Source organism: Pelodiscus sinensis, chromosome 22 (assembly GCF_052426305.1).
Source record: "Pelodiscus sinensis isolate ZL-2025 chromosome 22, ASM5242630v1, whole genome shotgun sequence".
In the NCBI taxonomy this organism is placed as follows: Eukaryota; Metazoa; Chordata; order Testudines; family Trionychidae; genus Pelodiscus; species Pelodiscus sinensis.
This window is the reverse complement of record NC_143073.1, coordinates 25,702,287-25,715,340: the sequence shown is the minus strand read 5'-3', so window position 1 is coordinate 25,715,340 and position 13,054 is coordinate 25,702,287. Positions and strand designations below refer to the sequence as shown.

At 58.4% G+C, this 13,054-nt stretch overlaps 1 protein-coding gene across 1 annotated transcript; it reads left to right on the top strand.

The window, feature by feature from the left end:
* Positions 1–2,771: 2,771 nt before the first annotated feature.
* Positions 2,772–12,751, top strand: LOC142819534 (phospholipase A2 inhibitor and Ly6/PLAUR domain-containing protein-like). Its single transcript, XM_075907394.2, has 6 exons — positions 2,772–2,971; positions 5,279–5,408; positions 7,813–7,929; positions 9,196–9,354; positions 9,956–10,096; positions 10,856–12,751. Exons 2-6 carry the CDS (start codon positions 5,348–5,350, stop codon positions 11,089–11,091), a joined length of 714 nt encoding a protein of 237 aa, XP_075763509.2. The 5' UTR covers positions 2,772–2,971; positions 5,279–5,347; the 3' UTR covers positions 11,092–12,751.
* The last annotated feature ends 303 nt before the right edge of the window (positions 12,752–13,054 follow it).

Below are 13,054 nucleotides of genomic sequence, written 5' to 3'. Positions count from 1 at the left end.
TGCTCCCGACCTTCTTGTTCTCGTGTTAATAAACGTTTCCATGGTCGATGCCAACGGACTGGCCCAGGGGGCTCCTGTGTGTGAGACACGAGGTACCAATTGCCCTGGGACTGTGGCTGCTCCTTTGACACTGGGAGACCCTGTTTGGAGGTGGGGAGATGGGTTAGAATCTCTCCCCTGTGTAAGGGAGGATGGGGTGGGGCACAGGATCACTGGGTTGTCTATGGGGAGGTGGGAAATTGGATTATAACCACACCCGTGCATGAGTAGCAGACACAGAACCAGCAGCTCTCATCAGACCCCTCCCTTGGCCCTCTCTGTAGGGTGGTAGGTAAGGGTATGTCTACACTAGCCACCCTAGTCCGAACTAGGGTGGCTAGTGTAGACATATCCTAAGGTGCTCGGTGTGGCTGGTTTCATGCCTCATGGGGAAGGACCCCCGTCGGGGGCTGGACGTAGCCTGGTTCTGAGCAATTCACCTCGATTTTACCCTCTTTAGTGCCCAGACCCCCCTGACATGTGACAGGAAGGAAAAGCTTTTACTGGACCAACTTCTGCAGGGGAGAGACACCAGCTCTCGAGCGCCGCTGGCTGCAGACGAGCTCCGTGTCTCTTTCCCTCATCTGACCAGGGAGCAGAAATGGGTGTGAATTTTGGGGGGTGACACAAATGCAAAGCGGAGGCCTCCCAGTTCTGCAATGAGTCAGCGCTGGGGGCACTGAGATGAGCTGCGAGGGGCGTGAGGGAGGGGAAGTGAAAGCTGCAGACGAGGCAACTTACTGCAGTTCCTCAGAGCTCAGAACAGGGCGAGCTGACGGCGCGGGGTGGCTGGGCAGCGCCATGGCAGGGAAGCGCCATGGCAGGGAAGCTCTTTCTGGACCCCTGTGAAGCGACACACGTCAGCAGGGGTTGGGCGTGTTTGGAGCCCCCCAAGACCAGACAGGATCTGACTGCGCTGTGTTGATCCAGGAATGGGACCAATCGCCCCCGTTGGAGGCTCAGTGGGTCCCTCAGATCGCTGTGCCACCGCGGGAGAGAAAAGCCAGCAAGGCACGGGGCTGCCCAGGGGAAGGAGACCATGTGGAAAACCCTCAGTGCCCCTCCCCAGAGCAGCGGGGAGCTTGGGTCTTGTCACAACCGGGACAGTGCCAGTTGCCCTGTTTCAGGAGGGACAGTGCAAACCTGGAGGACAGAGGGAGTGAAAAACCCAGCTGGGTCAATGATCCGTAGCTCCATTGGAGTGAATGTGGAAGATGCCATCTGGGTCAATGGGCCATAGCTCCAGTGGTGTTAATGGGGCAGATCCCAGCTCTGTCAATGGGCCGTAGCTCCATTGAAATCAATGGGTCAGATCCCAGCTGTGTCAGTGGGCCATAGCTCCACTGGAGTCAATGGGTCAGATCCCAGCTGGGTCAATGGGCCATAGCTCCATTGGAGTCAATGGGGCAGATCCCAGCTGGGTCAATGAGCCATAGCTCCATTGGAGTCAATGGGGCAGATCCCAGCTGGGTCAATGGACCATAGCTCCATTGGAGTCAATGGGGCAGATCACAGCTGGGTCAATGGGCCGTAGCTCCATTGGAGTCAATGGGGCAGATCCCAGCTGGGTCAATGGGCCATAGCTCCATTGGAGTCAATGGGGCAGATCACAGCTGGGTCAATGGACCATAGCTCCATTGGAGTCAATGGGGCAGATCACAGCTGGGTCAATGGGCCGTAGCTCCATTGGAGTCAATGGGGCAGATGCCAGCTGGGTCAATGGGCTGTAGCTCCACTGGAGTATCTGGGCAGTGTGTAAGCCTATAAATTCTTCTAACCCTTTCACTGTTTTATTCTATTCTAGCCGGAGTGCAAGGCCCTAGAGGGATCTTGCCCTGTAGGAAGTTCGCTTTGGCAGCAGGGGAGATTGGGTGGAAGTGAGCGGTAAGAGAGGTGGTATTTTTGAAATACAGTTTTGTAATAGTACATAGCTATACTATAGTATTAAAGAATGACAGTTCAATCCAGCTCTTCTGAGTAACGGAGGCCAAACCACGAAAGCCTGTGTGCTGACAGAGAATCATAGAACACTAGGACTGGAAGGGACCTCGAGAGTCATCAAGTCCAGCCCCCTGCCTTCATGGCAGGACCAAATACTGTCTAGACCATCCCTGATAGACATTTATCCAACCTGCTCTTAAATATCTCCAGAGATGGGGATACCACAACCTCCCTTGGCAATTTATTCCAGTGTTTGACCACCCTGACAGTTAGCAACTTTTTCCTAATGTCCAGCCGAAACCTCCCTTGCTGCAGTTTAAGCCCATTGCTTCTTGTTCTATCCTCAGAGGCCAAGATGAACAAGTTTTCTCCCTCCTCCTTATGACACCCTTTTAGATGCCTGAAAACGGCTCTCATGTCCCCCCTCAGTCTTCTCTTTTCTAAACTAAACAAACCCAATTCTTTCAGCCTTCCCTCATAGGTCATGTTCTCTAGACCTTTAATCACCGAGAATGTGTTATTACTTTAGATGGTATCTGGAGGTCCTAAGATAGCCTGGGGAACATCTTGTTTTCTCAGCAAAGGAGGGGGCTGTGGGTGCCGTGTGGCATTTCTTTCAATTGTAACCACAAGTTCCCCTTTTAGAGATGTTCACGCGGGCCCGGCGTGAGGTTTCACGCTCATCAGAGAGGGTCGTCGTTCCGTTCTCCAATCCAGTGTGTGCACCCTCGAAAGCCTAAGGGTGCGGAAATCGGCTTTTGGCTTTGAGGGCTGGGCTCTGGGTGACACGAGATGGCCTAAAACCCAGCCCCCACAGCGGGCTGGGTTAAGAACCCTCGTCTCTGCTTTCCCCCTCAAACGCTCCGCTTCGTTCCTCTTTGCAGGACTAGCCCTCTCTTACAGCCTCCTTTCCCTCTGCCTTGCGTCTCACTGGGAGACCGCTCCACCAGCTGGTGCGGCTGGTCGTCCAGCTCAGGGTTGTCAGGAGGACGTAAGTATGTGATGCTTATGAGACGCATGCGGGATCTTTTTAGGGGAGAAAACAAGATTTCACATCTCTTAAGAATAGAATATTGAAGCTGCTAGCATTCGTAAAGACACACACACACACACACACACATACACAAACACACATACATACAGACACACACACACACACACGTACACACACACAAACGTACACAAACACACACACGTACAGACACACACACACACACACACACGTACACGTACAGTATCAGAGGGGTTGCTGTGTTAGTCTGAATCTGCAAAAGCAACGAGGAGTCCTGTGGCACCTTATAGACTAACTGAAGTGTAGGAGCATAAGCTTTCGTGGGCAAAGACCCACTTCGTCAGATGCATGTGACGTACAGACACACACACACACACACACGTACACACACACACACACACGTGTCCTGCGGATGGTGCATTGTGGCTCAAGTCCGTCTGGCTGGCTAGGCCAGGCTGAGTGAGGATCAGGGTTCCTCTGAGACTTGGCTTGTGGGACAGAACCCACATTCTTACTGGCCAGAGCTCCCCTTCTTAGCCATGTCAGTTCCCATTTGCGTGGGTGGGTGTTGATCCTTAGGAGATGTTGATCTGTGATTTCCAGAGTTCTCCTTCGATGGTGATTGTCAGATTTCCCACCCTTGTCTCTCATTTGTGTCTCACCCTTGGGGTGTCTGACTAGCTCCAGAGTCTGTCCGTGCTACTCATCTGAGTCTGCTTCAGAGGCAGTGGGTGTTTTCTGGTTCTCCTCAAGGTCCCCACTTCTTCTTGGCCACGTGGCCGTTTGTGATACTTTCACACTCGCAGACATCTGCACTCACGCCCTACAATTGTGCCACGTTCCAGGCAAGATTAATAGTTAGTAAAGGAACAGAAAAAAGAAAGGAATGTTGTACAACGTATGGACGAACAAACCATGTCAATGGGATCATGAGCTTTTGTGGGTAGAACCCACTTCTTCAGATGACTGGAGTATTAACAGTCCAGTTCCAACATAAATAGGGGATGGGGGAGGGGGAGAAGGAGAAGGAAGGAAAAACCAGTCAATTTGAGTATTCGTGTTACATGAAGCTGATAGCGAAGGTGGAAATTGTTCCTAAGTACCCATTGGTTGGCTGGTTAAGTCACTGGGATGGGGAAGGCAGTGTGCTATCCAAGCAATGTCTTTAGTCAGACATGTGTGCTAGGTCCCAAACTTGTAAATGAAGTTAAGTTCCAATGCTTCCATGTGTATTTGGCTTGTGGAATTGGCCTGAAACAACACGGTGACTTGGAGATCCATGGATGAGTGCCGGGCAGGTGAAAGCGTTCCCCAGCAGGTTTCCATGTGTTGCCTTTTCGGAGATCCGATTTGTGTCCGTTCATTCTTTAATTAAGTGTATCCAAAAGACTCCCTCCTCCCCACTTGAGAAGTTGCTGTCAGCATGGGTCGTGGATAGGTCTAAATTCAACTTCCACCCCTCTGGATCTCATCCTGCCGTGGTGTGCTAGCTTGGAGAGCCTACTGCTACCAGACATGGCAGGCCGGATCCTCGGCTTGCCGGGCCCTGGCAGTCTGACGATAGGTCCGTGGCTGGAGGCGGACATGCTGTTTAACAGTTTCCTTCTACATGGAAGCTGTTTGGTGTAGCAGGACGTGATGCAGGGGCAGGTCATGGCCCTGTGTCCGTCATGGGCTGCGTTTGTCAATTTGGCTTTGCTTGTAACTTTGATTCCATCAGTCACAACTCTTACAAGCACTGTCTCTAGGCACGCCCGTCCCCAGCGCTCCTCCGCTGCAACGCTTGGGCAGGTCTGTGGCTGTGGCATGTGTGTGTGTGTGTTGGTCGAGCATGGGAGAAATGTTCCACTCAAACTTTTCTCCATTGAAACGAAGGTTTGGGTTGATTGACACATGTCATCAATTTGTGTCAATTTCACCGCCATGCGTCAGGAGGGAAAAAATAGATCACAGAATCCTGAGAAAAGGCAGCATTTGGCGTCACACGGGCAGAATGAGACAGTTTGCTCTTTTTCCAGCCTGAAGAGTCTTTGCCTTGCAACGTTTTTTTATTCTGTGACCAACGTGAATCTTCCAAATGCTCGGAAAGGAACCGGAACCAATTTTTGGCCTTTCTGTGGACGAGAGGTTTGGGTCAACCCAACATGATTTTTCCCAATAGTTGAACTGCCAGGGAACCAAGCCGGCAGGTGTTTGTTGCTGGGTGGTTTCCTACACTGATCCTCGGCCGTAGTTCCCTTTCCAGCCTAATTTTTTTCTTCATTCTACACTGCTTCCTTCCGGCAGAGCTCGCTGCACCAGCCGTGAGAAGGCTCCATTCAGCTCCCAGCCCGGCCCCGGGCTCCTCCCAGCACCATGGGGGTTTCCTCTCTCCTCTGCCTCCTCCCTGCTCTCCTAGCGACAGCCAGTGCTGAAGGTGAGTCGTGCGCGGCTGCAGCCACTTAACCCCTCCTGGACTTGGACCCCTCGCGCCCCTCGGCTCCCCGACCAGGGCTCCTCCCGCACATGCAGGGCGCTGGGACTGGCTCTGGGGCACAAGGGCCTGTCACACGGCGGTTATGGTAGCGGCTTGGCCACAGCACTGGGGCGGGGCCGGCAGAGCCCGTAGTGCAGAAGCCGACTGCCCCAGTGGAAGGGAGTTTCCCTCCCTGGAGGGGTCACCTCCCGAGCGAGGGTGGCCAAGCTGAAGGGAACGTCCCCCAAGGCCCAGCCGCATCCACTCCGGGGTTCTGTCAGCCTCGCTCTGGAGCTCAGGGGGTGGATTTTTTACCCTCCACCACTTCCATGCACATTAGCTTCACCCCGCGTTTGGGGCAGCCCAGGCCCGAGGGACACCCTGACTGGGTACTGCCCTGGAGGCCCGTTTCGCGCAGGCCCCTCGGTGCGGCTGGGGCAGCACGACGGGGAGGAAATGACACTGCCTGGGCCTGGAGCGTCACTGGGGACCCAGCCTGCATCCCAGCACGCAAGGGCAGGGCGAGATCCCGGGTCTGGGAGTCGAATTGAGACTGATCCACGGCCGATCCTGGCAGCAACTTCTCCAGGGTGGGGTGGGGGTCTCCGTTTTTTGGCATCATTACACTGTCCCTCTAAGGGATGGGCGCTAGTGTGATGGGCTGGGCCAGGTCTGGGCACAGCTCAGGGCGAATTGCTCAAACTCGGGGCCCCTTACAGCCCCAGGCTGGAGACCTTCCCAAATAGGCCACAAACCAGTCACACCAAGCGCTTCTGTTGCCGATCTGGCCAGCCAGAAGCCTCACGAGCAAAAACCCCTCTGACACCCCAGCTTTTCCTGTGCCCTAGCAGCCCTGGGCCTCACACTCAGGTGAGGGATTATAGAACCCGATCTCACCTACCCCGAATGGGTTCTTCCGGTCCCAGGAAACCAGCCACAGCTCTCAGTCAACTGACGCTCTGGATCTTACCCACAAGACCACGCTGAGCCAGTCCTTTAGAATATACAATCTAAAAGTTTATTAATAAAGAAAAACAACCTCACTCTCAGGCTTGTTAAGGAGAATACATGACATGCATCGAATCTCCCAGTTCTCAACGCAGGCTCTTAGCAGAGATGTTATAACTGCTGGCTTAAAAGTCTCTGGTGCACATCCTATGTCAGGATGGGTCCATGGTTCTTCCCGGCTTGTTGTTCCCTGCAAGGCTGCACCTGGGATCAGGAGCTAAACTGAAGATCAGATGGAAGGTGTCACATGGCCCTTATATACCTCCCCTGTCATCTTCCTGGCCAGGGAAGGTCACATGCTCCAACAACCTATCCCTGCATCGTCCCATGCTGGCAGCCCTTTGGCCCTGGCTGGTTTGCAGGTATCAGTCACGTTCCTGAGGTGTGGATTGGCACCTAGAGCTTCATGTCACCTCCTAATTAGCATAGCCACTGGCTGAGCATTCCTTGCCATTGCTCAGCCTCAGACAGAGAATTCTCCAGCATCCCTACGGAGTCCATGTATCTAACTCCACATACAGATATTATGCAGGTACATGACTAGCCTGCACAGAATCAGAAGAACAGAAGCTTTCATGTGACCCATCACATGGCCCCCTTTGTACAGACTTTGGAGAAAACACCCCCCCATGGGTGCAGCAGTGATCTGGCCGCTCCCCTTAAAATCCAGTAATGTGACAGCCAGCTCCCCGATCAGACGTGGGCTGCAGGCAGGTGTGGGCAGGCGAGGGTCTCGGGCGTGGGCTGGGCTGGATCCGGAATTAGATCACCGTTAGAACCGGGAAATCGGAGTCTCTCTCAAGCGGCTGGTCTCCTGGATTGAGAGAAGAATGAGGATGGGGGAGGGGTGCATCGGGGGCACACAGAGCCAGGGGGCAAATGGAGGGCTCTGGGATGGGAAGTTGGGGGTGCACACAGAGCCCTGAGAATGGGGGATCCCGGGAGAGGGGATGGGGGGCCCATAGAGCCCAGGGCATGAGGCTGGGCGTTTCATGGCAGCCCTGTGGCAGAGGGGATGGGGGGCACCCCAGCAGTTTGTAGGGCAATGGGGGGCTGCCAGGAGCCCCAGGAGGTGCTATGGGCTAAGCCAACACTCGCTGCAAGGGGAGCAGCTCTCTGGTACAGCATGGGAACGACCTTAGGTGGGTGGAGCTTAGTTGGAGGGCAGAGCTTGGGTGCCCCCTTCTGCCCTCTCCTGGGTACTGCTGGTCCGGTGGCTGAAACAGCCATCGCAGAGGGTTCCGATGTCCATGGGCCCCTTAGCCCCTCCGCTTGCTGGGAGCAGGGGGGATGCGGGGTCGGGGGGGTCAGCGGGCACACGGCTCCCCCGGTGAGAAGGAAACGTCTCTCCCCCCAGCAATCACATGTGTGCAGTGCCAGGGCTCGGCAGCCGACTGCCAGGACGCGACAGGGACCTGCAGCGTGGACACAGACACAGGCGGCTGCATTTCCGTGGTAGAAGTGAATACAGTAGGTAGGTGACGTTGCACCGATCCCGGCCCATCTCACCCCCAGCCTGGGCCACCCTCCCCGCCACAGCCAGCCCCATGCAGCCCAGCCCTGGAGCCCCGGAGCCCCAGCACATCCCCCCAGTCTGCGCTCCCTGGAACGCAACAGACAGCTGCAAAGACGCCAGTGACTGCAGTGGGGCCAGGATATCCTGCCCCTGGGCGCTACTGACGGGATTTCATCCACTGGGCTGATTGAACTTCCACCCCTTCAGGGTCTGGCCGCTCGGCAGAGCTGCTTCACCTCAGTGGGTACGAGCTTGGCCAGGCTGGTGCATGTAGTTTGGGGTGCTGCTGAGACCCTGGCGCCACTTCAGCTTGGACTAGAACCTCCCCTCCGCCCCCTCCCCCCCCCCCCCCCCCCACTCTGCAGTGCGGATGCAGCTGTAACCAGGGTTACTTCATACCGAGGTAGGGACAGCCAGTGTCAGCCCCACCGGCTCAAGCAGCGCTGCCTAGAGAGACTCAGCACAGAGACCGGTGCAGCTCAGTGCGGCGTGAAGAGCCAAGGCCAGGCCCCCAAAGGCCCAGGGTTGTGCCGGGTTCGTGCAGCCCTGGCCTGGCCCTGTCCGGGTGGCTGTAACCCCTGGGATGCAGCAGTGCGGATGCTCACACCAGGGCATGGCCAGCCCAGTTAACCCAGCACTGCACACGGCCACCGATTCCCGGCTTGCAGGGCCACAGGGACCCTCGTGAGCATCTCGTGCGACCCTGCCCGGCACAGGCCAGAGACCTGCCCCCGCTCATCCCTAGAGCTGGAGGAAACCATCCCGCCTGGCTTCCCACACGGTCCCTGGTGGAGAACCCGCCCCGGGCCTGGGGGGATGGGCCCAGGGGCTAATTCCCTTCAGTAAGAAACACTCGTCTCATTCCCAGCCCGAGTCTGTCTGGCGGCCGCTCCCAGCTCCCTGGCGGGGTCAGACCCTCCCCACTCCACCCAGGAGCCCCCGAGTAGAGATTTGCTCCGGGTGGGTGCTGGCAGACAGGTCTCTGGTCACCCCACTGGGCCAAGCTGCATCGACACAGCCCTGGAGTCTCTGGCTCCGAGGCAGGTTTCTAACCCTGCGACCAGCCTCCCGGCTCCTCTGAGCCCCCAGCTGCACCCCCTCCTGCTGGAACAGGGCCCCGGGACTGGGCCGGGCTCCCTGCAGCCAAACGCTGAGGTGAAATCACCTCCCAGCTCCAGCGCAAGGTGCCACACCCAGCCCCTCCCTTGGTTTTCTCTGACACAGGCGAGACGCCGATCACGGGCTATCTCAAAGGCTGCCTGCCCGACTACAACACTGGCGTCAAGGAGCCCCTCACGCTCACCGTCGGGGAGGGCCTGTATCTGAGAGGCAACACCGTGCGCTGCAGGAACGGGGACAAATGTAACTCGGGCCCCGTGGAACGTAAGTGCGGGGTCGGGTGTCCTGCCCCTCGGGAGGGGCGTCTCCCAGGAGCCGTTCGAGAGCGCTGAGCGTGGGAGGGGGGCCAGCGCTCCTGGGGCCCCTGCACCTTGGGAACGGCCCGTCCGATCGCCTCGAAAGGGGACGAGCCCCCCTGCTGGGAACCGGCTCCAGGACCTGCCTCTCCTGGGGGTGGGCGCCGGGTTCCCAGCCCCAGGCCTGTCCCGTGCTGCCGGTTTGTCCCTGTTGGTTCTTGTGCGAAGAATTGAAACCAGCCTCCTTGGCCATTTCCCAACCCCCCGGATTTCCTGCTCCGGGATCCGGGACAGCTCACGGCTGCGGTGTCACCGGAGTCAGAGCCCTGGGAGACGCTCGCCCATGGCTGAGAAATTGGCACCTCTGGCCCGGGCGGGTGGGGAGGGGGCTTTTATGGGCAACACGTCCGCCAGATTCTTTAACAGGCTCTGGCTGCCGTGGGACAGAGGGCGGAGCGGTGCTGTCGGGCCGGGTGGGGCCACGTACCCACGGGTGAGGCAGGGCAGCAGGCGCACCCCTCGGGCGCTGAGGTTTAACTCACCCCGTGACAGTGTTTCTGGGTTCCCAGCGCCCCAGGAGAACAGCACCTTGAACGGGCTGCAGTGCCCGGCCTGCCTGGCTTTTGGTGCCCAGAGCTGCACCAGCCAAATCATTCCTTGCACCGGGGAGGAGACGTACTGCGGTGATTTCACTGGAACCCAACAGAGAGGTAAATCCTGCCAGCTGGCCGCAGGGCGGGAGGGAGCTGGGGAACCTTCTGCCTCAGGAAGCCCCCCGAGAGCTGGTGGGACCCGGAGTCTGTGCTGGGCCCTGGGCGGGTGGGGCAGCGAAGAGGGGTTATGGCCGGAGGGAAGGAGAGAGGAATTGTGATGTTTCCCTTCCCAGCACAGCTCTCCCCTCCCTTCCCCCCCAGCTATGCCACGCTGCTCTGGGGGCGATGGCAGCGGGGCACATACCAGGGGAAGGTTGTGATGTCAGGGATGCAGAGCTGGGGAGAGAACCCAGGAGTCCTGGCTCCCCTCCCCCACTGCTCTAACCACAAGTCCCCACCCCCTTGATGTATAGGGTGGAGCTAAGCTGCTGTTGCCCCGTGAGGCAGCTCCTGTTCTCAGTGTGGCCCAGGGCTCCCGGCGCTCTGGGGTGGGTATAAAATAACTGAACCAAGCGGGGGGCTGCCAGGGGCGGGGAGAGCCGGCGTGTTTCCCGGTGGCGCCGCGCTGGGGAAGGAGCCGCCCCGGCCACAGCTCCGTTCCCAACCCCGGCGCCAGGCTCCTGTGGGACGGGGGGGAGGCAAGAGGGTGCCAGGTGATTGCCCTACCGTGGCCTGATGCACCCGGAGCAGGGAGACCCCAGGCGGGTGGGAAGGGGAAGCAGAGGGGGAGCCGCCGGCTGGTGGGGACAGAGGAGAGGGGGCTGCGAAGGACCCGGAGGTGCCTGTGCCCATGAACAGGCCGAATTTCTCCAACAGGTTCTTCGGCTGAATCCACGTTTGCGGCCCAAGGCTGCGTCACACCGTCTGCAGTTGGCATCCAGCCTGGAGTCACCCTGATTTCAGGGATTCATGTCTTAACCTTCACCAAGGCGAGCGTCAGACCTGCAGGGCCAGTGCCCAGCCGCGGAGCCGGCCTGGCTGCGGGGACAGTCCCCCTCAGCCTCTGGCTACCCGCCCTCGCGGGGCTGCTGCTGGTGAAGCTGCTCTCCTGAGCCGCCGCCCTGTCCAGGCCCCGCGCGCCTCACAGCCCGAGCCTGTCTGCGTTCTGGGGATCAGTTAGGGGCTCCCGGGAATCTCAAAGATCCGTCCCGGTAGGATTCCAATTGCTGCTTAGCCGGGGACCGGATGCAATGAGCACAGTCCCGCACGCTCCAGCCCTGAACACTGGACACCCTCCTACAAGGCCGGTGGGAGGAGCAAGATACGGTCCATGGGCCGCATTCAGCCCGCCAAGCCGCTGGATCTGGCCCGCGCCCGCCCTGCCAGGGGCACACAGTGCTCGAGGGAACCACCCCCTCCACTGAAGCCCCGCCCCTTCCTCATGCCCCACCCCTTCATCTTCAGGCCACGCCCTTTCTGGGGGAGGAGCCAGCTCGTGACCACTACCCACAATTCATGAAGTGCCCTCCCCTCCTGCAAAAATACTTGCCTACCCCTGCTGCCAGGCATCCACGGTGGCCTTAGCTCAGTCCCCCAGCCTCGCTGGGAGGTTATGGGGAAACCGTGTCCCCATGCTGGCAGGCTGAAGGGAAGAAATGCTCATGCTGGCACCATGATGGCGGCATCAAAGCCCGAATTCCCATTTCTACTGACCCCCCAGCCCTTTGTGCTGCGGGGTGATGTCCGGTGTCCGCTGCCGAGTGTCTGTCCCTGCGCACCAGCAAGTGCACTGAATAAATCAGGCTCGGAAATCGTAGCCCCGCGTGTGTTGTTATACTCCAGTTGCTCTGGGTTGTGCCTGGTCGCACACAACTGGGGCGCTCCCAGGGGCATCGGGTGCACCAGGGTTAGCCTGGCTCCCTGCGCACCCCTGAGCCAACCTCCCGAGGGTCTGGGAACGGAGAAGGGGGTTTATTTTGCACCTTGGCTGGAGCCTCGGCACAGGGACCCTGCAACCCCAACTCTGCTAATCCCCCACTGCTGCCAAGCAGCTGTCTCTGGGGTGAGCCATGGTGAGGGGAGAGGCTGCTGTTTACACAGGGAACGTTTTCCCAGAGCTGAGATGCAGGCATGTCTAGGGTGGGGTGCACAGGCCCTGTCGGCTGATTTCACACCCACGCCGACCCACCGGGCCGACGACACCACCGCTGTAAAACGGGGCAGGAATCGACATAGAGCGCTTACGTTGGGGCTCAGCCCTAGGCGAGTGGCGGCCGTGCAGAGTGAGTGTAACGAAGGGGTGAGGCCCGGGAACCGACTCTCAGCTGTGCAGCAGCATTACACAGGAGCTCAGGGCAATTGTCATATTTACAGGACACATTCCTGGCCTGGAGGCCAAAGCCTGATAAGAGGAAATTACCTGGTTATTGGAAGAGAGTAAATAAACCTTCCACGCCTCCCTTAGTTCATTTATGGCCCATTGTATTGACACGGCCCGGGCTTTCTGGGGAAAGTCCACATGACTAGGAAACAGAAAGTGAAAAAGACACCAGCTCCCAGCATCACTAGGAACTGGAGTGGGTGGAGAATGATGGGCCATCGTCTTTCAAGGTCAGATGTTTTGCTCCCACCCAGCAGAGTGGGTGAGTCTAGTGTCAGCAGAGGGGTCCTGGTGTCAGCGTGTTTCATGTCTGGGGGCGGAGAGTGGGCGGGGCCAGGCTAGTGGTTTGGGAAGTGTGACGGGGCATGGCTGCCTCGCTCTCCCACCCTGGAAGGGGATAGCAGTGGGGCCGGGGACACAGAGGACAAGCTGCGGCGCCGCGGACATGGCATCGAGGGGGCACTGCGGGGTGATGTCGGCGCCGGGCGCCGGAGCAAGGGTGTCACCACACCCTCCCTGGGAGGGGAAGGGGGAAGCAAGGGAGGAGGCAACGGTGCCCATGTCGGCGGATGCTCCGGAAAGCCACGTAGGGGGAGGGAGAGATGCTGTCGTGGAGGGTGGAGCTGATAAAGGGCAGAGGATAAAGGAGCGAGGGGGGAAGGTGCAAGCGGGAAGAAGGGACCTGTCGGGCAGAT